General features: G+C 35.5%; 1 protein-coding gene across 1 annotated transcript in view; it reads right to left on the bottom strand.

The window, feature by feature from the left end:
* Positions 1-542: 542 nt before the first annotated feature.
* The window catches only part of SPOPL (speckle type BTB/POZ protein like), a 37675-nt gene continuing 10714 nt past the window's right edge, over positions 543-27503 (bottom strand). The window contains exons 2-11 of the mRNA XM_067299397.1: positions 21678-21812; positions 21370-21491; positions 20938-21089; positions 16821-16948; positions 11892-12069; positions 11743-11798; positions 9836-9958; positions 7060-7202; positions 6919-6972; positions 543-4829 (exon numbers count right to left, since the gene is read on the bottom strand). Of these exons, the coding sequence (XP_067155498.1) occupies positions 4685-4829; positions 6919-6972; positions 7060-7202; positions 9836-9958; positions 11743-11798; positions 11892-12069; positions 16821-16948; positions 20938-21089; positions 21370-21491; positions 21678-21755 (1179 nt within the window). The 5' untranslated portion in view covers positions 21756-21812 and the 3' untranslated portion in view covers positions 543-4684. The remainder of the gene's footprint in view (positions 4830-6918; positions 6973-7059; positions 7203-9835; positions 9959-11742; positions 11799-11891; positions 12070-16820; positions 16949-20937; positions 21090-21369; positions 21492-21677; positions 21813-27503) is intronic.

Here is a 27503-nt window from a genome sequence, read left to right as displayed (position 1 = left end):
AGCAGCATACGAACAGTTCTACATGTTTTTGCAAAATATCTATAAACATATTAAATCCCATGAGCTACCCATACAGATTATTCTCAGAGAGCATTTCCCCCGTAACAAATGCAAGACTCCCATTGTACGTGGCCATTATAAACCTGTACTCACTGAGAGGAAAAAAAGGACAGTTTTCCACAGCAGGGGAGGAAAAAGCATCTCTCAGAAACCATGAGCCTCATGGATAAAGCCTTCGCTACCACAGCATCAACTCTCCTTCCTACACAGTCCATGTAGGCAGTCATTTCTCAGGTAGAGAGGTTTAAGCTATTCACAGCTCTTTACACTTGAAAGTGTAAAAATGGAAAAATAACTAAGTTAGTGGAGATGAGAGCAGGACTGCAATATGATCCTACCCAACAAGATTTCCAAAAGGACAACAGTATATTTTACATTTGGCTGATACACAGTGCTGCTAAAATATCTCTTCCTCAAAAGAAAGAAGCAAAGCCATTTTAAACACATACAGGAAAAAAATATATATACAAGCCACAGACACATTCTGCATAAGTAACAACTTTATTGTAACTTGATGTGCTGAAATGCAAAAATATTTTCAGCAACAAGATACAAAAAGTATTTCACCATTAACATCAGCTGATAAAAAAAGGCTGGATGGTTTGATACAACTGTTTACACATCTGAATTCTCTTAATCATTTCCACCTCAAAACAGGTCTAAGTCATTTCACTGGTTTAATTTCTAAAATAGGACTCATTTATGTTAAGCCTTCAAAAACCAGGTTACAAATACGATTAAGTTCATTGCAAAACACTTAAAATGTGAATTCCCTTTACAAATGCAGTCCATTTACTGTGAGCAGAAGCCAAGTTAGGAGATTTAGTCAGTGTCTTGCTAGCTAACAAGCTAAGCTCTCTCCTAAATATGCTATCAATACCAAATAAAGAGAACAATTAACAACATTCCATTTGTCAATTATCAAAAAAAAATCAATTAAGATTAGGAATTTCAACCAACCGTAAAATCTGACAAAATTCAACATTAGTTCAGGCAGCTATATTTCACTTTTGCAATCCACTGTCTTTTCATAAAACACAATTTCAAATACTGCACAATGTTGTTTTTTTTTTCCCTCCCAAAAGATAAACCTTTCTATGAAGATTTAAAAGGAACATAATCTCCACATAGGGCCTCTATTGACACTCTGTGCAGAGGTCAATTTTATACTAAATAATATTTAGAAAAGCATCAGAACTAGAGTAACTTGTACAACTAACTTTCTGCTCACAATTAGCACATTTTGACATACACTCAGCTTTTAATAACAAATATTTTCACATTTTTCACAAAAGATACCATTATTCAATTTGTATCTATGAAGTTTTTCCACATTTCGTTTTGTAGTTTCTACCTCAGTGAAACTGAATTTAGTAAGAAAGAAAGAATCAACATATGGCAGAGCTCAAATCAATATTCCATAGCTTTTCTGCCTCAGCTGTGTATCAAAAAGCATCATCCTTCACCTTTAAAAATACCTTTTAAAAAGATCTTGTAGCCTCTTAAATCTTCCTTTCATCGCATTAGTATCCTAAAAAAGGCACAATGTGTTCATACTTCTGCACACAGTAAATGGACTAGTAAATAAGGATTATTTCTTGAAGCATCTTCCACCTAAAGCATCTCCTTAGGAGAGGTTCAAATGGGAAAAAAAAATACATAAAAGGTAATAGCATTTAACAGCGAATTGAGTCCTTATTTTTAGAAAGTCATTCTTAACAAAAAAACACTGCACAGTCATACACACACACACACACGCGCACACACAGAACACATGCAGGGTTCTCCCCAGAAAAGCGTGGAAGCGGTGGTTCACATGTATCTGAGGGAGTAGTGTTGGCAAGCCAAAACATGGCACCTTCATACATCATATCCTGATCTTTATATAAAACTAAGAAACCCCCCGAAGATTTCAGCCTGAAAATAATGTCCATTGTATTAGATAGTTTCATATCTGCTGCACTTAAAACTGACAACTGAGGTTTTGAAGGGCAAGCTCTTGAGATGTGGGGAATAAAAACAAGCTACTGAATCTGAAGGAGAGAGTTATTACCAGCTATCCCATTCCAGTGAGAACACTGCATGTAGTTAATTAAAGAATAAAGAGGTGAATAATTAGTGCACTCACTTAAGAATACAGCAACTGTTTTACCTTTTTCTTAAGAGCTGACAAAACTTAAAAATATACATAATAAATAAAACCAAATCTGAACAGATCAATTATCATGATTTTCTGTTAGTGTAATGTATGGTATACACTGCCTGACTTGAAAAGTGGACACTCTACAATGTAGATAATATTACAGCACAGTGTTTTACATTTTTTGGTACAAAGTGTGCTATTTAAGCTTCTAAAAAAAAAAAGTCTTCATAAAATCCTTAAGCTTTCCATTAGATTACTGTATGTTGTTACTTTAGAACAAGTTGAACTGGACAATTATTACAGTATTAAATATTCAAGTCACTTCATAGGTTAGCGCTGCAAGTTTTAACAGTGATGGGTATGAGGATATATAGTCCTAATGCATTACACAGTGCAGCAAAAACATCACTATTTTGGAGGGAACAATTACCTTTATGTCTTATTATGAAGAATGTTTATGAGACCTTATTTTAGATAAATATTTAAAAATTGATAAAAGGATATATCTCTGTAAATATATAATTTGATGCCTTATGTACTATTAAAGTTTCCAATTTTATACTTTATCCATAAAGATTTAGTTAGAACATAAGAAGAAAATGCATTTAGAGGTTATTTTATTCTTAGAAATTGGAGTGGGCATTTTTTCCAATTTGCCTTTGCTAATGGATGACTAGATGCCAAGGTATAAAACTATATTCTCTTTCCTCTAAAAATGTCATTAGGAGTAATTCAGATGAATCTTAATGAAATGAGGATGGAGAGAGGTTTCAAGACAATAAACAAACTGAGATTCCTCCTCTCTTCTCCCCGTATAACTTTTTTTTTTTTTTAAATAGGCAAACTAAAATCTTTATCCAAATATGTTTATAAATTAGGTGAGATCTCCTCCCATTCCCCACTGTTAAACCCAAGTCATCCCAAAGAACAAACATAGCATATTATCACCATTACAGTAAACTCAATGTAATAACTCAGGAAACATTTAGAGTGTGCACTACTGCAGACTTTTCCTCCCAATCGTAAACAAAGCTATCAAACACTGAGGATGTTGGTATTAAAGCTAGGATTCATATAATAAAGAACTGGCCCATGACAAGCAGTTTACAAATGTTTCATCCTTTTCACATTATGCAGAATTTCAATACCATCCACAATGCTAGTACAATAACTGAAATGCAAGACTGAGCAAGTCTCTGCTTGCAAATATCATCTGACATTTCAGGGAAATATTCCTCTTGACGTGTAGGTGACTTCCTTATATGTGAATGGAAGCTGCACACATCAAGATGAGAAAAATCCCTCTTCCAAAGTTTTTACCATTCACATGTCTTTTTCAAAGAAGCAAAAATATTCAGTTACTTAAATATGAAAGCTTGCAATAGTCACCTTCAGTCAAGTCTTAAAAGACATGCCTTTCCTTTTTGTTATAACAAAACTAAATCCCATGTGGCTGTGGGTATCTTAAAATGTATCTAAAAAAGTTAAGCCACAATTACCTGTACCTCATTAATTCATCAAAAGCAAAATATATATGTACCACACAACATACAAAAGTTACACATTAAAAGTGCATATTCAGAATCCATTTGGCCCATTTCTTCAATTTACATTTGGTCATTCTATGCATCCTTTACTTTTCTATGTAACCATACATGTGGGATATATTTTTTCCATCTACAATACTATTATGTCTTCACATTGAACACTTTACTTCTCGTTCAGTTCTGCATTAAATGTAAACTAGTGATGGACCATAAAGAAACACAAGCAAAGGTTTATTCTGTGTTTCTTTTTACCGTTTGGACAGCTTTGACACACACACAATAAGCATTACAAACTGTAATGAAAATACACTTCTGGGCCAAACCATTGCATATTTGCCCCCACAATGAAAAATAAATTATGTTCAAAGCAGTATATTGCCATAAATAGCCTGTAGGCATTCTCTGAAGGTAAACAGGCTCTCCCTATATTTAGCACTTGTCTAGGAAACATTATGTGCCTCCAGTTCAAGTGCTTTCATTGAGAGGCTAGTTAAAACCTTCCAGTTAGCACAGGACCAAACTATAAGTCTTTTTTTTTTTTTTTTTTTTGAAAATAATGGAAGATCCCTTTCAAAAATTAATCTTCAGTTATCAACTTTACTGCATTATGGAGCTAGTGCAATCCTGCAGAGCCTAGTCAAAAAGACAAGGCACATTAAAAAAATAATTAAAAAAAAAAATCAAGATACATTAGACTATATGGACTAGAGAGTCATTGAAGATAATTTAAGGCCTTTCAGTGAATTAGAGTAATCAGTCTAATTTAAAGCTGAGGATTAAACCATAAATTATCCATCTGAAAAGCAAACAATAGGCTTTTTCAGCTTCTGTTCTGTGGACAAGGATAACAAAAATTCTTGTTATGGTTTGTGAAAACACCTCTGGACATGGAGGAGTAGAGTCAATTCAGTTTCTCTAAAGTTCGTGGAAGATTTCATGACTGTTTTAGCCGTTTGCGTGGAATGCCAAACTGTGGACACTGTGCGGATGCTAGTGCACGAAAGGCCTCTGCTACTAAGTGAGGGTGAGAGTGGATCATGGACTTCCAGCCTGCTGTTTCCATTATGTCTGTTGCTTGGCTGAAAACAAAAGTATTAAGAATAGTCACACAACTTCATAAATCAAATGCACAAAGTGGAGAAGAGCAGGCAAGGCAGGATGACTGCAGAACAGCAGCTGAGCAATATAAAAGACAACAAGCTTTCTAAATGCCAGTAACATGATGCCATTGGAAAAGCGGCAGGACTACCACCTTGAAATTGCTCGAGAAAAACAATAAAAGTGGAAAGAGGGGACTAGAAAACATGGCTGCAAGAAAACTGGAAGAAAATTGGGGTTACTGTAGTCAAGAGAAAACCAAAGCAAGACATGACAATCTCCATGCAACACAGATTTTGTTATAAAGAACATCATGCTCAATCTGGGGGAAAAGGAAGGATGACAAGACAAATCAGCTGAATCTGCAGGAAAAAATGTTTTAATCTGTATACTAGAAAGAGTTACGAAGGCAGATTAGCTCAGCATACTGCAGAATCCTTCCCTGAGAGCTTGCAGTTTAAGGAGTATCAGTGAAGGATACTTTGGGGATATTTGCTCTTGCTTCAGTACAAGATCATGAACTATATTCAGAATGGCTGTCAATGGCTTTTCTGGATGTGAACCATTAAAATTTTTAATTGATATAGAAGCAAAGGTTTCAGTGAGTATCACACCAACATCCAGTAGATAAAAATGATGCATTTACTCTCTCTATATATATTTACTTTTTGTGGAATAATATAAAACAAAAGCACAAAATTCACTGTGCACAAGGAGAATACTATACCATGTGGGATGCACAACATATTGACAGTTAGGATAAATTTATTGCTTGGAACCAACAGTTTATGCACTGATCCCAAATGTCCATTGCCCTGTATTTTCAAAAGCCTTTCATGACAGTCGTATTGTTTCGGGAGCATGGTCAAGCTTACCAGTTAGCAGTTGATCCCTAGACTACATGATCTCTCAAAAACCTTTCCCAGATTTCTAACAGAAGCCTTTAATCTTATGATACATGTCAGTAAAGGTAAGTGCCTCGAGAAACAGCTCCAAAGTTCCGACTCCCTTGTTGCCAGAATTAAGCCAGGTTAAGCCAGGCCCTCTCAAATTGTTTCAGCTAAAGCACCTATAATAGATCAGAGAAATAAAGATGACCAGCATCTTTATTTCCAATTATCCAAGACAGAAGTCAATTCAGTAAGTTCCAAATTATTTGAAAAGGAATGCATCAACTAGTCTACATTGCTATGTACTCTCACTTACTTTTATTACCTTTTTTAACTGGTGTTTCACTATTTCTCTACCACCACCCTTTCTTTTCAACGCATGCTCATTAATTAGGCCTGTCAAGACCTCAGAGTGTTTAGAAAATGTACCTGGTACACCTGGTATATTTTAAAGCACCTGGTATAACACAGATTTTAACTTTACTGGCAAGAAGCAAATACTCTGCCATCCTTTCACCATGTTTCAGACTACCTTTGGCTGTCTCCTATTGCATGATTCACGCAAGCTGTTCTTAGTATATGCTGCAGTCAAGATGGGCAGTTTTGCCCTCTGTCTACGGTCTCAGCCACATATTCTCAACCTATTTCTAGTATCAGCATTAGCACTTACGCAGTCAGCCAGATCAGAGGGACCTGACTGACTCGTGTGGCCGCAAGAATGCCAGTGCTGGCATGTGGGAAGGTGCACAAGCAAGTCGCCACAGGCCAAAAGAGCAACTGCCCTCCTCTCTTTGGCAATACTGCAGGCTCAGAGTGATCTAAGCAAGTCTTGAAACCGCACCTGGGTTGCCGCTTCTCCAAGCACAAACCTGATTAGTGAAGAGAATAGTTTCCTTTATAAAGTCTGCTGCCACCTCCTCACAGTGCTGGTATGTCCTCAGACGGGGAACAAAACTAGCTACCGTTATCTCACGCCAGAGGGCAGATAACTCCTCATATCATCTAAAGGTAAAGTCACAGTCATAACTAGGGAAGCATCTGCTGAATCTTACTTTACTTACAATCAGTGACTCGCCTCAATACTCTGGAAACAGTAACACTTCTTCAAAGTGACACTTCTTAAGATCTGTAATCTGTTTATCAGTGTTTGTAGATAATGCAGTGAGGTAGGGAAACTTACTTGCTGTTCCAGTTTTTCCCATCTTTACACCCAAGTTGTCTAAGAACACTGCACCTGTAATGGAGAGAACTGTGCAAATATTGAGAAGGTATACAAAGCATAGACATCAAATACGTATACAATCTTATAGATATTACTTGCCTGTTAATAAAATCTATTGCTTGTGCTTTTAGCTGTTCAGCGCTGTGCAAATCTGCGAGGATAAGAATGTCAGCAACATTTTCTACCGAGAGGTTACTACAGAGTGCTTCCTCACACATGACCTTCAGCCGTTCCAGTGCATACTGCCGAAAGAAAAAACTACACTAATCATTCTTCAAACTGATTCTTTCTATTGTTATCTCTACAGACAGTATTAAAGACAGTTCCAGTCAAGAAAATGCCCAGTGCTTCTCAAGCTTCAGATCACTGTGCTTCCATCCAAACAGGTAATTCAAAACACAATACGTTGTATCTAAGAATCCTCTGGTACATTAGGTCAGACATGAATTAGGTTACACAAACTGATAAATGTGTTACTGGGAGAACTTTTATTAAAACAAAAATAACTCATTTGGATGCTTTTACTACTCCTCCCCTACCAAACTGAAGGAATGCTAAGAAAAGGCACAAGTACTTTAGTCAAAGCCATGATCGGATGGATTGATACCTCAGAGCAAGGGGCAAGAAGTTACACAATGGAAAGTTTCATGAAACTATCCAAGGCAAAAATCTATTAATCTGTTTGAAACCAACTTGTTCCGAGTTATCTTTCCCATCTCTGAATATTAGTTTCTCCCATACCTTGACACAGCCTACCAAAAAAATGATGCAAAATAATTATATACCCATGATATTATATTTTACATGAATAAAAAGTGCTTCTTTTTTGAAAGATGTCATACATCGAACAGGTTTCATTCAGCTGTATGTATTTCTACTGAGATCTTTTCAGTCCCATTTAGTTTAGCACCCTTCAGACAGTTTAAGTCTGAAAAGAATTCTAGAAGCATAAGTGGCATGCATATATACATATATTTTTTCCATATATTCAAGTTGTCACTCATGCATTTGCATTAGCAACCGTTCCACACAACAAAAACACCACTGAAAAAAAGTCAAATTCTTGGGCTAACATCTATTTTTTCTAGACCTCTGCATTTTTACTTCCATTTTATCATTACACCACTTCAGGATACTTCCATTTAGAGTACATAAACATCAATTAAATCTGTACCTACCAAGTAATACAGTGTAATTCCTTTAGTAATATGCAGAATACTCCTTTTTAGATAATTATTTCACATTCAGAAGGAATAGCAGAAAGTTTCCAGCAGTTCTTAATTGTTACAATAAGCTATAGGGATCTCCTAGCTCACCATCTTTATTCCCTGCTACTGCAGATAATCAAATACCTCATACTACTCTCTGTCTATCAATTACACCCTAAATAAAAGCCAGCATTAATAAAATAACACCATATCTCCTTCCCACTTGACTGTGCTGAAAATTGTCAAAATACAATCAGTTCTGGAAGATGAGATGCTGACAAGGAAATGTGAAAAGAATAACAGTGGTAAGTCACCAAAGCGAGGACAGTGACAGTTCAGGAGATTTAAAAAAAGCACCCCACCATTAAATTGCCCAAAAAAAAAAAAAAAAAATCATTTCTTGAAATTAGCTACTGCGATGATTTACATTATTGTGATAGGATTGATTATGATTATAAGAATAGACAGTTTCACCACCAATATTTTAAGAATGTAATTGCTCAGCCAATTTAGAATTTGCTAAGATAGTTTAAGAAATTGCCATACTCAGCTAGAGATTCTTAGACTCCCTTCAGTAGTCTTCTTAAGCTACTTTAGGTATTAGAAAAAATAACTGGCAACTGCACAGAAAGCCTATGAACTCTTTTTTTTTTTTTTTTTTTTTTTTTTAATAGAAAGGGTTGGCTGCAGGACCAGTAATGGATGGCTGTAGAGATGGTAACATCCAAGCTGCTATAGCAGTATTCTTACATGTTGATTTGGCAATGCCCTAAAGTATAAAGCAAGGTGAGAGTAGAAATGTGCAAAGTAACATAGCTTCTGTAAAATAAAATCCCAGAAGCAAGCAAAATATTTAGAGAAATTAGATTAAAAAAAAACAACATTACAACATGAGGCTATGTGACAAAAACTTGAAGTGGAAAAGTTTCAGATTACACACACTAAAAAACATTTTCTGGGTTCTAAATTACTTATACATCCTCAGGGAAGGACAACTAAGTGCTCTCTGAAGATGGGCAACTAAAATCTCATCTCAAGCTGTAAAGCAGTAAAGATAAACTTGACCCAGTACCATGTTCTAAAAAAAATATATATTAGAAAACTAAGTTACGGTATGAAAGAAAATAATCTCACTTTGATTAAGTCCCCTCATCTCAAAAATCATAGTAGGAAAAGTATTCAGAACAACAACTTAAAGAGTAGACAAGATCTCAATACAGAAGAAAGGAAAGATTAGAACTATTCAGTTTGTAGGGAAGACAAAAAAGGTTCTTAAGTAGCAGTACTTTAGGGAAGACAGTTATTTATTTAATACAAGATCACTTATATTAATCCTCTTCAACAATATAAAGATCTAGGAGACATTTTATTCAAGACTGACTTTTCAAGTTATATTAGTGGTACCCAATTTCCCCCCCAAATTTTTTTGATAGTAAATATAATTAATAGCTGAAATGTTTCTGGTCATTAAAGATTGATAGAAAGGTTTCTAAGCCTTTTACCGCTAAAAAAGTCTATCCTTTCCTATCATTCTGCAATTCGGATGAGTCCTCTGTTTTTCTTTTTATTTAAAGCAATCAAAATATATACCAATCTTGCAAAGATTTTTTAGAAGAATGTTCCATAAACAAACAGCACTTTTGAGAATTTAGGAGCTAATTACTTACTTTGTCTGCAGCTGCCAACAAGTTGTCAGCCATTTTTTCAAGGTTTGGTGCTTTTCCTGTGTAAATGAATCTCATCATTTCTTTAAAAACTTCAGGGTCAACGTCATTTATTTCTACACGATTCTGGTAAAGAAGAATCACCAAAAACCTCTGTAATTTAGCTGTAATTTTAAAGTGAAGATATCAAATATCATCTGCATGCATACTACTATTCATTCGCAACCCATCAGACAGAATCCCTACAAATTTAAGCTAACATTCAACAATATTAAGCAGAAAGTAATCAAACTCAGTAACTCTTAAAGTCAGGTAGTAATTAGTTGGAAAAAGTTTAGGCAACAAAAACTAACCTGCACATTTTTTTCTAAAAATGTCTGGCTCTATGTGGAATCTATGGCATGGACTGTATATTAAAATAAATAAATAAATAAGTAAAATAAAAATCAAGGCACAGTTTCAGAAATATTTAAAAATGTTGCTGAGTTTCCAGCCTGACAGCTACGTGCTTGGAATATTAGAAGTCAGAGCACTAGACAGAACAAAGTGAGACATTTTTGGCTCAATTTAGGTGGAGTCAACACAGCCTATATTTTATTCTTGAAATCCAGAAAGCAAAGAAACACATCTCAGTGATGTCACATAGTTGAAGGCCTTCCTAATAAAACTGTGGTCTTGCACTTTTGGCCCCATGCCCTAACAGTATTCCTATAAACAAGTAATGCAGTAGGAAACGATGTCAAAGACGACATAGAAGCAAGCATCAGACTTGAGATGGGTACAAAAAAAATTAAAATAATAATAATAATAATAATAAAAAAAAAAATCACACAAGTTATCCAGCACACTGAGACCTACATGTTCTGCTTTCCTATGCACTGAACCAGGCACAATATTTAGGAGTAGGGCTGCACTGGAGATTTACGGCTAACATGAAGGCCACCAGCATGGCACATTTCTGAAGGTGTCGTGCCCTTTAACTGAGCAGGTGAAGCTGCTCAGGAACAATGGACATGTCTGGGTTTCTTTAACTCCAGAAATCCCAAGTAAATGCCTCCAATATTCCAATTCTGCCTGGGAAAGTTTTTAAATGAAGCAAGTGCAGAGAGGAAAAATTCCACCTCTGAAAAAGTCAGGGGTATCGCAGCCCCACACTCATCTGATGAATTCATTCACACAAGGGACATCACTGCAACCTGCGAGACTCCAAGCGATGAACATCTGTTACACTCCTTTGTGAGCTGACTAGTCCCTTGCCTTTCACTCAGTTGTGGATTCTGCCTATAACCCATTTTAGACGTTATTTTTCATGAAAGACATGAACAGCGTTGTGGGAGATATCAAGCGTGTAAAAGGAGAAGCAGCTCCCTGGGCTGATTAAATAACTATCCATCCAGAACACTTCTACAGGTCAAGTGTTTGCAGAAACTGTGAAAGAAAAGGAGCACTTCACTTCAGTGCTTAATTTGAGCTATAATTCATATGTAGTTTTCTTATTTGTGCCCTAGCTACCATATAAAACTTTTTAGTGCAAGTACAGCAACACCTAAGTAGAATTAATTGGCTTATGTAGGGCTTTAAACTAAAGCAAAAAGGGAAAGATTGTTAGCTGCTAATGCCACTGATCTAGCATGTCAGCATAACTGATCTAGGGCAGAAAAAAATTGAAATAACACTTGAAATAACAAATAACAAATCCTCCAGAATCTTCCCCAGTCAGCCCTATCTGTCCTTTCTGCATGAGTAAATTCCCACACAGCTCACTGGGAAAGAGTTCAGGGAGTAGTACCTCCACTCATTCACCATGAGACAGTACTCACCTTTATTTACAACACATGAGGTTTTCTGTAACTCTTCTCCTTTCTCACACTGTGTACATATTAACATGTTAAGTTTTCAGTAAGGCTTACCTTTTTGCTTTCCTCCATTTCATGTTCAAACATCGCATTAAAAACCGGAGAACGTGCTGTAGCAAGAGAAGTAAATATTAAATATAATCAATTTTCAAATTTTTAGAAATTTTAATAACAAAAAATAGCAATACAAAAGTAGAAAGTACCTGCAAGGACAGATTTATGAGCTTTGAATTCTTGTCCTCCTACATAAAAACTGCAATCTGTAAATCTCGTTGTTTCCCAGAGATTCCCTAAATCTTCTGCTAGTCGACATTCAGGTACCTTCAAAGTGTTTGTATTAGACTGTCCTGATATATTTACTGAGTCTTGGACCACGCTTACCTAACAGAAAATCACAGCAAGACAACTCCTTCATAACTGAATGCCAATAAATAATTAAATTACAGCACCTATGGCTAGAAGTTCAACAATTCCTAAGCAAAGCAAAACCAGGGGTGTTTCTGGCATTAGGCCAGAACCCTAAATCAATGGTTTGAAAAACTGGAATTAGTCTATATTTTATAAAACAAGAGAAAAACCCTTAAGTAACAGAGCAAATAAGGTTTTACTTAGAGTCAAACATTGTGTATTTATCCAACCCAAACAAAAATGAAGAGCAGTACTACATACCACATGACAAAAAAAGCACAAGTAGGTAAAATCAAGGACAGATATGGTTCTTGAGATACCAACAGGATCCTTAAATAAAAGTTAATGCTATTTCACAGATAAACAAACAGTTCAACACTCTTCACATGCTTAAGTAAATTATATATGAAATAAAATTCTAAACAGACCATGAGAACCATAAAAACACAGAAAAAAGTTTCATAAAAGTGATCTATATTCTGGATATAACATAACCAAAGGATAGTAATAACATATTATTCCTAACTTTAGGGCAAGGTCATATTTAAACTCCAATACGACAATGCAAACTAAGTGTAAGCAACATTGCGCCCTCATCATTCCATTTTACTTTGTCCAGAAAAGGTAGAAATCACAAGTGATTGCCTCCCCACTAAGATAAAAGCCCATCTTTAAGAAATGCAAGTCATTGGATTATAAAACATAATAGATAAGTAACTTTAATAACAAAATGCATGTTCACAAGATGTAGTTTTATAAAAACTAGTTTTAGGATAACTGTGAATGATGTGTATCTGAAGTGAATTATTGCCATTAATCCCCATGTTCGATTCTTTCATAAAAGAAGAATAAGTGAACAGGAGAGTAGCATTCTTACTTGCTTTTTTCAGATATCTGTACACATCCCTTTAATTAGTCTGCTGGGGGAACAGAATAGCTCAGCAGGTTTTTTGTTGTCTGAGAGCACAGGCCTGAGAATAAAAGCTTCCTAAAGAAGAACAGAGAAGAACTACAAGATCTTGATTACTGCATCTCCCAAATACAGAAATTAGGATTATATATTAGGAAAAAATATTGAAACTGTTGAGACAGTCTTTTGTTTGATTTCCAGAGCCACAGAATCTGGCAAAAAGCAAAAATATCAGGGCTAAGCTTCACAGGAAGTCAAAACAGTGCAACCAAATGCCAGATCAGAAGAGGATGATGATTCAATTAAGACAGCAGCTTAGGGACTTGAATCATTGACTAATTCCGTGTTTCATCCCATACCACCTTGTGATTATGAGAATTCCCTTATATTCTCCCACCTTTTAAAAGAAAAAGAAGAAAAAAATACCCCAAAGCACTGCAAAATTTCACTTTCACATTAAAACTATATATTTACTACACTCAAAGATCTATAGGGCTAGTGTGTATACAGTTGCACAGTTTTCACTTAAGCAGAGCAATTTCAGGGAATACACACAAATGGAGCTTTAGCTTAGCTAAGCTAGTCTTCCTGGATCTATTCTACTGTCAATGGAGAGAGTTCTGCTTTTCCAGAGACTTCACTTAAAGTTAAGCTCCTGCTCCAAGTTGTCTGTACAGGATCCTCTTTCTTTGTTAACTGTAAACAGTGCCTAGAAAAGTAACTTACACATCCTTTATATTTACTTAAGCTGATCTCAGGTGTTCCAAGCTTCTACTATTTTAGAGAGATTTTTAATAGATATTGATGGTTGTAAAACCCAGAAAAGTTTGCTTTGAGCCATCCTTTTAAGATGTAACCTGAGCAAAATTTTAATTCACGTCTCCTACAGCTGAGTATTGTCTTATCAAACAGCTGGCTAAGTAATAATTACTTTTAAAGATCCTAACTACAAACACTTACAGGGATCTGATATTTTATATCTCACTTGTCCAGATGGGATACTTAAAATCAATTTCATGTATCTTTTTTAAATTAAATGAATCACTTATTTAAATCAGGCTGAAATCCAATAAAGTTAATCCCACAGAGCTTTTGAAAACTCACCTTATGCTGATATTATAAAGCAGTCACTTTTTTCAACACCTAATACCAAATCCTTACTTTAGGCACCTCAAAGTAGTTGTCGTGAAAATCACTCACAAGAATATGGGATTTCTTTAGTAAATTGCAGGATGATGAGGAGAAGTTAAAACCAGCAGTGAACAACTCAGCTGAAGAAGTAGCAGCAATTTAGCTAGGACTTCCAGGTACTCCACAAGGTCTGATTTACTTTGCTTCTTAGGAAGCTGTCCTGCACACAGCTTTGCACTGCGTGCATACTTTAGGTGAACAGATCCTGTTTACCTTATTTACCCTCCTGCATAAGGGTATATAAGGATGTATAAGCTATGACTTTAACAAATTCAGTGTGTTAAATGACAATTAACACTGATAACACATACCATTTTCTTGTTTTTGAGTCTGTGGTATTATAACAGTAAAAGATGTTGTAAGTGATACTCTAGACTACTCAACATAAGTTAACTGAGAGCCATGAAAGCATTCAGTAAGAAAAAAGTCCCTACAAAGAATTTACAATTCTATTAGCATTTGGAAATATTTGGAAGATTTTGGTAATTTAAGATTATATGCAAAGTGAGAACTGGGACCAGAGACCAGTTTGCTTAAAAAAAAAAGTTATGAAGCTGCATTTAATCAATAGGTCACTTGTTAGTGGCAACACTAGGCTTTGCAAAGTATTTAATCTACCCCTTCAATTTCCAATCCAAGGTCACACCAACTGATCTTAAGGACATTCTGCAATGCAGAAGAAACATCTGTGTATATAGTGCCAGGGAAGAACAAACAATCCTTCTGCAGCCCAAGAGGGTTGAAGGAGACTCACCAGCACAGCTGGTACTCAGTGACGTTTCCTAAATACCTGCTATATATGCTGAGGTTCTTTCAAGCCATGTCTAATGCAGTTTTAAAAGCTGTAAGTCAGTCTTCAAACTAGGATATAAGCAGTAAGACAATCAGAAACTAGTGCTCAGAGTCAAATTAAAAAAGGATGAAAACTTCAGATGCCTGCAGAAACAGATCCTCCAAACAAAATCTGTTATTTCTGATGACAGTTTCATAGCTAGAAGAGCACATCAGAATAAATGAGTCCAAAAAAAAAAATTTGGATTTTTTTTTTTTTTTTTTAAGTTTGAACCAAGCCATAAGTTATTTTAACATGCACAACTAAACGCTGTGCTTCCTTCAACATTTATAGTCAGGGTAGCTCAAACACTTTACATAAGCCACTCACATTTAAAACATCAAGAAATTTTTGGGGGAAACAATTTTGTTCAAAGATTAGCACTGGAATTCAAATAACAATATTTCTCTGTGGAAAAGTCAGTATATGTTCGAATTGGTTCAAATTTTATCTTTAAAGTTATATAAAGCAACGTATTTCCAAAACCAAATATTTCAAAGGGCTATTTATATCAAATCTATTCAAAAAGGGGTAAATTCAAAAAAAGAAAATACTCATGAGCATCTTTGCAGAACCATAATGCACTTGTTACATCTAATTTTATCACCCAAATAATTGTATTCATAACAATTTTATCATGCAGCTACTGGAATTTGTCCAAGTGAAAATAGATGCACTACACATTTGCACCATCTAGTCTCAGGGGCCACATTTCAGCTATTCTTTCTACACAGCATAATGACATATAATTAAGTTGCAATCTTGCCGAAAACAATTTTACACATTTTCCTTTGATCTGTGTATTTACAGGAACTTACTAGCAGTTAAAGCATCTATCATCCCCCTAAGCCACTAATCACTCCATGGCAGCAGTGATAACCTGCCAATGTATATTTAACATACACTATACTTATATTGCATCTTCCTCTGGTTTCCATTTTTAATATTTAGTAAGTGTTTTACCAATTTTTAATATGACAATTCATGCTGCCAACAAAACTTATATTAAAAAAGTGACCCGTAATACTCCATGAAGTGAAATTTACTGCATAATTCTCAATATTAGTTCTCAGCATTAACCAGTCCTTCTACAGAGAACTTGCATTTATTCAGAAAACAAAGTGTGTAATAATTACTATGGAAAAAGAGCTCTCAAATATAATGCCATTATAAGAATATTTTATAGTAGTTTGCTTAAAAATATGCCTATAAATAACGGGTTTAGAAGTAAAATTCACAACAAGAATCTTACTGAGTTACAAAATTAGGACAGGTGCACAAATTAAAAACTATTTACCTGAAAAACTTGTTTAAAAACATAAGTTATATTACAGTACTATTGATTCTTCCTGACAATTTTTTTTTCACAATGCAAGCCAACATGCAAACAACTTCCTTTTGCTTATGTAGTGGAGAAGAATCCTACGCTTCCAAATGCAACTTCTTTAAATAAAAGCGACCTCAGTAAAATAGTATTTGTATAGACAGCATGTATCAACCACCTTTGGCATAAACAACTTTACAGATGATTCTAATGTAATCCTAGCTGATTCATAGAGAAACCCAACAGTTTACAAGTGATAAATTCAGACTTGTTTTGCGCTTCCATGTACATGTATCAAAAAAGGAAACAAAGTACAACGCAGATAAGTAATTCTGTATCTTACTATATTTATGGCTTACAGAAAACAAATTTTATCACGTATTAGTGTTTCAATCAACATAAACATCTATATTAGACCAGAAAATATTTTATTTAAAAAAACTTACCACTTAAAAGCCTATACTCACCTCACAAAATAACGTAAGCTTATCATCTGGTAAAAGACCATTAGCTTCATCTAGTAAAAAATCTCTTCGGATAAATTTTTTAAAACCCCAATCTTTGCCTTGCACAAATCTATACGCTCTTTGGCTTTCTGATAAAAAAAAAAAAAAAATTATGTGCAAACAAAGGAAGTTAAATAAAAAAACCTAGCAAATGATAATATCTAAAGAATCTGTACTAAGAAAGCCTAAGTATTAATTCACTAGTGAATCAATTTAACATATTTAGATCATGTGTTTCACATTTTTAGGAAACCCACCACTGATCACATCCTATGTTTATGTTATAATAGTGTTATAAAAGACTCAGTAGATCTTAGTAGAGCACAATTTGCAATTCAACCACGTCATCTCCTTAGATGTTATCTTAGGCACCATCCAGCAAGAGAAAAGTTTGTCAATAAACATTTAAGAATGCCAATGTGTCAAAACAGAAACTGTTCACAGGAAAGTACCATTACAATGAATTTCTCATCACAAGCACATTTTGAGAGGATTTCTGCAGTTGTTATTCTGTTTTGACTTCTTCCTGAAATGGAACGTCCTGTTTCAGGAGTTGAAATCATTTTCAAATACAGAAAAAGCATTAAAAAGGTAAAACAGAAATAAATGTTTTCAGTTAACTTAAACTATTTCTTTGGTCATAAATAGATGCACTTTAGTTGACTTTTTAGCCCTTTGTTGTAATACTTTTGATATCTATCAGATTTTCTATGACCACACAACTGTTTTTCCCAGTTCTAAAGTTCACAGCCCTCAAAAGGATTCCCAAGGTCATGCTGAAAACACGGGCTCAAGGTAGCTCTCTTCAAAAGAACTAATAGGATGCATTCAGTAATCAATCACTCACTCTTCAAGCTCTATTCTGAACAGTTACACATTAAAACTTATGTGAGCTGATGTATAAAAGTTATTTTACATGGCCTGTCCACTAGAATTAGGTCACTTCTTCCACAGGCTGAATCACAGGAAAGAGCATTGCATATTTTTATTTTGAACAAAAACATGGGAAACAGGTTATCTGGAGATGGTTTTGTAAACATGTGTAGAATCAACCACATTCTAAATTATATTTAGGAAAACTGTTTAAAAGGAAAAGAGCAAGAATACTTCTTAAATATAATACCAGAGCCTCAGAAAAATTAAGAGCCCTTCAAGACAGGGCTTTTCTTTAATTCCAAAAAAGCAGGTCAAGAAATATGTCACAATTTTGTTTTATGGATAGATATTTTAGCCTTCTGAGAGCAACTGAAAAGTTTAAGTCAGTTTATAATGAAGTAAAATATTTTTCATGGCAGAAGAGGTTTGAAAAGCATTCCTCCTAAAAGTTCTAGAATAAAAAGTATCAGCAAAGTCCAATTTCCCTCCTATTTGGTTAACCTGGTAGCATCACTGAGTCTTGACCATATAACATATTGTGCTGTATAAAATAGATGTTTTTCTCTTCCAGTAGCTGGAGAAATGAAATCCACCACAGTTTTCCACCAGAAATAGATGAAGCAAAGTATGTCCTACTGGTTTTGATTACATTTTATGGATACAACGAAGAACAAATCATGAACTGACAATGCAGGAGGTCTTTCTATCCCTGTCACCTTATCACATCTTATTCACACATTAAAAATAAATAAATAAATAAAAACTAACAAACAAACAGCCCCCACCTTGCATCCAAACAGCAAACAAGCTACCAAAGCAGAGTACAGAAGTAGAGGCCAGCTGAACACCAACTGAATGGCAATGGGCTTTGAAGGGTGACAGAACAATAACAGAATTCTGTTTACTTTCTTAAATCTTAACATTGGGAAAGAAAAACAATGCCAGCCATTTTTAAAGATGCTGTGGGGTTTGTTTTTGTTTTTTTTTCCTTAATCTGGATTAGTGTTTTCCCATTTTTGACTAACTTGTTAAAAACTTACAACAAATCCCATGAAATTGCAAAAATGAAACCACAAGTTCACATTCAAAAGAAAGAAAAATAGAGACATTCAAAAATTTCTTCTCTAGATTCAGCCCAATTCTTAATTCTGCAGACCTGCATGTTACTATCAGTGTTAGCCCTCTGAAATTACATGAACAGTAGCAATTTGTAACTATATAAAACTACAGAAATGGAGCAGTATAAAGCTGTAAATGTATTTTTCTTGTTTCTAATGAAGTAAAAGTGTCAACTGCTGGACCTCATGCTTATGAAAAAGGGAGAGCTGGCCAGGGATGTGAAGGCTGGGGGCACCCTTGGCTGCAGCAACCATGAGCTGGTGGAGTTCAAGATCACCTCAATCATTCTGTGATTCTATGATTATCTCAAAACATTCACTGATTGCATATCACACTTAAATTTAATTGCATACACCAGTACATTACTGGACAGGAATATTGTCTCAAACCAAAATCAATGATCCACTAAATATGTAAAGGGATAGTTTTATTCATGTAAGTTCCAGAATTAGGAGGCTTCAAGGATTGAAGGAGCCAACTCCATCAGTGGAAGAGGATGAATACAAAGCAAAATAAGTATATGCATTTACTTCTCTTCCAAAAGTCCCTCCATTTAATTTTTTTTAAACCTTAGGGTATTTAGATTTACACTCTGTTTTGTGGATTTACTTTAAAGACTACAGGAGGGCCAGTTATACAAGGAGAAGATAGCATGGAAGGATCATCTTGAACCAAAATGTTGAGACCTGATATGCAGAGAGATAAGAGGGAAGTTAGAGACTAAGAACAAATTAAAGAGTTACTCCAAAAAAAAAAAAAAAACAGGAGACTTTAGGCACAGGTACTGGAGAACTACAGATTTTCCAAAAGATTCTGAACTTGTAACAGAGCAGATCCTGCAAGATCTTGTAAGTCCAAAGAGGAGGAAGGAAAAAGTAGACAGATTCTTCATGTACAGGACTAACAACAGCACAAACTCAACACAGACCAGCATTAAATTGTTGAGGTAAATCAGATTCTCAGATCAGATTGGAGATGCCAGAGTTTAGCATTACATGTTACCTTGCACTTTGGCAAGCAGACTGAAAACCGCTTCTGTGTTCAGCTACTACTCTGTGCCCCACAGAATCTACTTGCGTTTTTCTAATTTCACGTGATGATGTGATTGTGCTTTCGGAAATAAGCATCTTTTTATAAATTATTATTCACAAATGCATAAACACCTGAAAGGCGACTAGGGGTTTATATGTTTATTTTTGAGGCTCATAAAGGAAAGGTATACTCACTCAAGTAAGGTTTTAATAAAAGTAAAAAGCTAACTTACTGAGCCTGAGCCTTTTTGATATCCCACATCTGGCTGAAGGGCACCCTGCATAAGAAGTTACTCTACCCATACATATATGTTTGGAAAAATCATATGTCTATTAGAATATTTCATCTGAATGATTAGAATTAGAACTCACAGTCTGCTTTACTTCAAGGGTCCTCAAAATATTTAGTATTAAAAGAATTCCAGTTGTGAATCATACATTTTCTTGGGAATTTCAGCCTTCCCAAAAAATGTTTCTAATCAAAGCTGTGCTTATAAGTTTGAAAATAAGAGTCTTGCTTTTTCCAAATCAGGAAGGCAATTAAATCAAATCACCAATTATTTCAAAGTCTTCTAATTCCTTGGGTATGTGGTTCATGTTTTTAAACTGATTACATTGCAAATCAGATTAAATAGACCAAATCCTTGTAAAGAAGTGTCTACATAAAACATGCATGTTTAACCTGATTAACTATGGAAATCAAACACTTCCTTCAACTGTAGTTACCAACAAGCAAATACATCCCTACTAACAGGAAGCAAGAATAATCTGCTAGAAAAGCCAGGTGACAAGAATCTGGAGTGATGGCAGTTAGTAATGCATTATAATTTATACTGTCTACAGATAGAATTAACATAGCTCAATGATCAGAAAGGTGTGAAACATGTAAAAGATTTTTTTTAATTAAGATTCTAGAAGGATCCTTTAGATGTTTTAAAGCTTGGCTCAGTGTTAAATTTTGTTTCCACTTGAACAAAATCTCAACACTAGTTCTTTTTTTGGGTTATTCTTACAAAGTTGCATGCACTATACTATTTTCAAGTTTCCCTTACCCATTGCTTTTGTTTCTTCTCTTTTAGCATTCAGCAGGGAAAATTTGAATTTTGCTCTGACTTCACTTTTTGGACAACTGACTAAAAGCAAATATAATGACAGGTAGTCTTTGCTTTCATCGTCTAATCCCTTTGGGTTCACTCTCAGACACCTGAAAGAAATGAAGAAATCATAAAATTTAAAATTGTACACAGAATAAATTTTTAAATATTTTTATAAGATATGATGACACAAGCTACGAAAATGAATGTTCCCCTATGACTGTAGAAACTATAAAACTAGAAACACTTGGTATCTATAATAAAACTTCAAGAAACATCCTCAATTTTTAGTATTTATTCATGATTTAACTTCACAACTCCATGAGTCAAAAAAAGAACCCCCTCCCCCCAAAAAGAACCCCAAAGCAGTTACCAAAATAAAAACCTTACCACTTCATTTTGTCATTTGGCCCTGATGAAAAGGTAGAACTCTTTAAAACTTCACCCATTTCTTCTCGGCAAAAACTGAAGTTATTAATGGTCCACATGTAGGAAAATTTTACTACTTTAACCTGAACAAGAGATGTAGAAAACTTCAGTGAAGTTCGACTTACTTGTCAAGCATTAACTATGAGAACTAGTTAGACTGTCAGTCCAACTCAAAGTGTTACAGGAAATTTTCTTTTTTTTTCTTTTCTTTTTTTTTTTTTTAATTACTATGACAAGAAAACAAAGACACTAGAATTCATGCAAATTACCTGTGTGTAACACCAGCTTTCAGCCACAGGTCCACTAGACATCTCTCCAGGAGGAGGTGGGGTGGGGACCCTGGACATTGCCACTTATTGCAGGTTTATAGTATCAAGATAGCAATCCAAACTTCAGTAATTTTCCTAAAAAAGTAATTCATATATTTTTTTTTTGGTCACCTTCTTTAAGCGCAGAAAAAAAATAGCCACAGGAAAAAAATAGCCATAGTATGATATCCAGATTTCCCTTTACTAAACGATGCACCAGAATACTAAAGTTGAAAGGAGGCTTGTTTAGACAAGCTAGGTGTCAAATAGTCATTAATAACCACTTGTACTCAAACCGCAAGCTGAATCCTCACGCAATACTTCATAAAAGCAAATGCCTACACATCATTCAGTAACATTAATGGCATTATTTGAATGCTTCCTTTGTCAATTATTACTTTGAACACTCTAGTGATGTTACAATTTTTTTCAAGATCTTTTTCTTTATTTTCGAGGGTACCTAGGACCTTGTGAGACTAAGACATTAGTAACAACACATTAGTTGTCCATGGAGATGTAATTCGGTTCTGAAAGAACACCTAGCCTTCTGGGAGCAGAAGTTCAAATAATCCTGGGATTTCTGGGGGGAGGATAAGAAATTAAGCTTTATAGATATAGCAGTATTTTCTTCATACATTTTTCACAGTTGCCTTGTATTTTTTTCCTCTCTCAGTACAGAAAGCTTCTTTAAACATATCCTGCTCTCACTAAAGTAAAATCAGAAGAGCATGATCTTCCTCAAATACTGGAGTTCTTCAACATATAGGTATTTTTGCTTATAATAAAACAACATTAATTGTATTACTGAAAGCAACTTGATTGCACTAATCACTCTAATCATGTTGAGACTTTTCCTTTAGGGATAGGCAATACTCTTACAAGCAAAGTTTTATGTAAACATTGGTGAGAACACACTAAGCATGCAACTCAATTACAACTTGAACAAGTTCATTATTCCTAGTTAAAGAAGAATTCTGAGAATCACCATGATCCTCAGTTGATGCTTTTCCTCCTGCCTTTCCAGTATCCTCTCTCATTCACCTGGAATGCATATTAGCCCTTGCACATTAAATCAGCTGACATAGAAATCACTCTGAATCATGAATGTACAGAACCTTAAAAAAAAAATTCTAATTCTCAGCTTTTATCTCAGATGAGGAAGTAGATTCTATACAATCAAATCTCTACTAACAGATGTTAGTAGATAGACGTCAGATTGATCTATCTACTAACAGATGTTAGTAGATAGACAAGACAGATGTCTTGTCTACTATGACAAGATTGGAGAGAAAAACAAACAAACAAAACTCACACTCCTGCAGGATCCAAAGATCCAGATCACTGAGACATTCAAACATAGTCAGAAATACATTTCAACTGCCTCCCATAAGAAGCAGACTTTTCTTTCCGATACAATTTATGCCTCTGTATAGCAATCTTCAGTACTTAATTAGCATTTTCAATAGATAATAACTAGTAACAAAGTCATAATAAACTTAAAATAAAGGAACTTGCTTGCCCTATACTATTTTTTTTTAAAATGTATTGCACGTATTGGACAAGCTGTACTACTTTGTTTCAAATGCCTGTACAAAACCACCAGGAGTAAAAATCCAGGGAACGATAACGTGAACATCCTTCTTTCATAAAGCAAACATTCATACTTGTGCTTACAGAAATCATGGTAACATATCATATTCAGTGGTAACAGCTGAAGCTATAACCCAAATATATGATGGATTTTCTACAGAACCATAATCTGAAAGTGTTAAAACAGCTTACCTCAGCCTTACTGAACCTGTTTACTTTTCTTCAGTTCTAAAAACAGAGTAAGGAATGTGCTATATTTCTCCTTATCACTTCCTTGAGATGCACAGGATCACCTCATCTCTAATCTGTTCCTTCCTCAATTCCTTCAGTCCCTTAGATCAGTGAACTCCTAGAAGTCCAGTGATCCTGAAGGAGCTGCAGATCTGAGTCATTTACTCTGAAGGGGTCTCTAAACTGAAGAAGGCTGAAATTAACTGCTCTGTAGTATCCTCTTTAGGAGGTGTCCAGTGACCTCGTGCCAGCTACAGAGAGTTACCTGCCCCCTCCTGTCTCACAACTAAATCAGCACAATAAACTGAGAATTTATGTCTAAGCAAAGGTGGCTAACTGTCACTTACTTATTTTATGGTCAGTAATGACTCTCAGTTGCCTTGTGTCTGCAGCCATTCTACCTCCGGCTTACAGAAGGGTATTTGTACTTCAGAGTGCTTCGACCTGCCACGTGGCCTTTATTATTTATTACAGCATCTGACAGAAGCCATGACTGTAAGTACACTTTTCAAATCACTCTGAACAGCTTCAGCTTTTTGTAAAGTTTCTCATTACAGCATTAGGAGCAGGCAACCAACTTTCCTGAGCTCCCAATAATTTTTGGGAGACAGATTCGTATCTCACTTTTCTTTGGCATGGATTTACTAAGCCAATCGGATTTTTAGGTTGAGAAAACTGGGAGAAAGCAAGAATTTTGAATAGTTGGATATCATACTGGGAGCCTGAGCTGAGGAACATTTTTTTATTGTTATTATGCATCCAGGCAGATTGAAAAGTAAGAAAGAAACCAACAATAAACTGAAAAATGGATAATGGACAAACAGAAGACACTAAGATATATCAAAAGACTGTCAGAGAAAAGTGGGGAAACAATTTAGAAATACTGCTTACCTTCTCCTTACTTTACTTAGTCCACTTAATCAGGATTTGGGGATGGAGATAGTGGGGAATATTTATAACGTGAAAGAGAATGCTTAAACTTCAAAGATACTATCCTAAAGCGCGCAGGGACTTGGGGAAGGGAAGGATTTTTAGTCAACAGCCTGACTCCCAGACACATAAGCACACTAAGCAGGTCACTGGGTGCCTTAACCACTTCTTGCAGCTACAGACGGTTACCAGGGCAAAGCGGAACATGCAAGCAACAAGGGCAGGTGAGAAGAAAGATGCGTGTGTGCGCTCGCCCTTTGTTCTATGTACTGCACTGTGGGGAAAGGATGAAATACTACTTTGAAGAATCTGCTTATGAATCATTGATTAGCCACTGTCCTCAGCTCAGACAAAAAGGTTTTCAAGTACCAAACCTTCACTGCAGCCTGTCAGATCAAATGGTTGGGAACAGCTGGAGCTGCAGTTCACAGAACCAGTCAGAGAATGACTGGGTGGAATTAACTCAATAAAGTGCAGGAAGCCAGGCCTGTTATCTGAAGGATGAAACAACTACTCCGAGAGGGACAATTTTGATGCTAGTACCTGCACTTATTCCTCTGCATGTTATCAGGAACAAAGCATCGGAGGAGCCAGGACATTATCATATGATACCTCCAAGAGTTTTCAGGCAGAGTCCTGCCTGTGTGGACTTGGCTTAACAAACCAGTCTACGGGGCCAATTTGCCAGGTAAAAGTCTTCTCCAGTTAGAAGTACAAAGTCTCCGACCATCAGAGGAAACACACGTTTACATTCACTGGGAACACCAAGACAAGTTTTAATGGACGAGGACAAAAGATGCTCCTGGCTTTATAAAACGGAAGTCAGTGGAGTATTTTGAAAAACAGCATGCCACGTAGCTCCGCATACGCTGCTGAGGTTTCCACATCTGGGCTGCCAAATAAACAAGGTATAGAGATAGACAAAGCAATTGCTATTAAAACTGTAAACAGGACTTAGACATTAAATTTGTGCCTCAAAAGAGCAGCTGAAAGTTACAGTCCAAAGACAGGGCAAGTAGCAGTGGCAGTTAGTAACAACACCTGCCTTGGGTTTCAGATATTAGGATATCCCTAACTCAACAGTACATGTACGTTTATGGTTTGTGTGGGGTGTTTTGGTTTTTGTTTCATTTTAAGTAAATTGATATACCATACAGAATGCCACGAAGCAGTAAGTGATGATTCTGTCTCCTTTCTGAGCATTTGCTTTTGTTATCCTATTTCAAAAGAGAGAAGAACACAAAGGCTCAGAAACATTTTTCATAACTTGTACTCCCAAACCCTAAATATGTTGGACTTACCACTTCCATTACTGGTCTCTTAAGGAAGGTATTAGCATCAACCGCTAATCTTTCTAGTACATATGCCAAAAGAGACAGTCTCTGTTAAATCAGATCTACATGAAGCTGGAGAGTACTGGCAGAGCAGCAGTAACCAAGTAAGCTGAGGTGAAATGAAAAAAGTGATTCCCCAAAACACAATTCATTTTGGAAGACTGAAGTACTTTCCTATTCAAAGGAATACTTTTCATACTAAACTTCAAGATATTTGAAGTTAACGCTCTCTAATTAATCACCTGCACATAGAGTCCAGCGAAAGCATGGATTTTGTTCTATAAAATGTATTTACACTAAGTTTCATTTAAAAAAAAATGTATTGGATCTCCATTTTCCTAATATTTAAGAAGAGGTGTTCAGAGTCAAAGTCACTTTATACACCACTTTAACATGAATTTCTTCAGATGAACATATATAATCTTGTTTCCTTTCCCAGAAATTATACCCATAAATTATATATGTATTAACATTACTGTAAATAAAATTACTTTTCAACTTCTTAGATTTACATAAGAACACATTTATACTAAAATGCTCTCACTTTTATATCTCATATTAGAATTATTTTAATAGGTTTTTCACCAAAAAAGGTAACAAACACATTAATGAAGTACCACATAAATGTAAATACACCAAAGAGGAATTTTCTACCGCCCTGATAATAAATCCTTAAAAAACTTCAAAATCTATTTGAAGAACAGTCCTGGGTGTTAACACGAGCTTCTGCCAGCTCTCACCTCTATGAAGAGAAACTCAGTACAACTATAACCCAGTTTTTCTTTTATCAGAGTAATAGTCTAATGTGCACGCTAATGATCACAACAATGGTTTATCTTTGGACGTCAGTACAGTATCACGGTCACCAAATTAGTAACAGTAGTGGCCAGGTAAGCTGCCTTCCACAACATGCCTATCCAGCATACCCCCAAAAGACAAACGCAGTCTGCCAGAGCCTAACCCACAGACCAATTCACCAAGCAAATAAACGGCTCCTTCCCACTCCCTCAAAAGCGGAAGGAACGCACGCTGTGAACTGGCCAAATAGTTCCTGAAAACTCTTCTCTCTGCCATCACTTCTTTCAAGGGCTTGAGCCTCCAGCATGAAAGTGTCTCCCTCCCAGGCTGGCTGTATTTTGGCCACAGGACTTGCACATCTCTTCACATGATGTAACTGAACATGAGTGGATTGTGCATGGTGCAGGTTTATTCTCAAGTCCTGTCCAGCAACTGAATAATAAAGAAACATTTAACAGTAATGTCAAAGCACACTTTCAAAGCATTAGGGCACAGTTTCCTCAATGCCTCACAAAGAAGCTGTGGAGGCTGCCCTGCCTGAAACACCAAACTTCTCTAACCAAGGGCAAATCGCTTGTTAAATATTTAACAACTAATGTAAAAATTAGAGTAACTTACTGCCTAAGAGTGACTGATAATATCATTTAGTAGTCTCTAAAGGAAAGCCTAATAAAATGACATGTCAACAAATCACACACATCTGCTTCATATATTCTGTTTGAACAGTAACACACTTTCCTGTAACAGGACTGAACATTTCAAGAAATGCAAAACTTCTATAAATTAAGATTTTTTGAAATATCAATCTTTCACCTTTGGCTGAAATTCAAATATTACTTCCTGAAGGTTAACTGGTGAATAAAACCCTGTTCCTCCAACTTTTTATTCCTAGTAAATACATAAT

This window comes from Apteryx mantelli, chromosome 6, assembly GCF_036417845.1.
Source record: "Apteryx mantelli isolate bAptMan1 chromosome 6, bAptMan1.hap1, whole genome shotgun sequence".
Classification (NCBI taxonomy): Eukaryota; Metazoa; Chordata; class Aves; order Apterygiformes; family Apterygidae; genus Apteryx; species Apteryx mantelli.
Note: the sequence above shows the minus strand (reverse complement) of the source record. Positions and strands in the feature narration are given on the sequence as shown.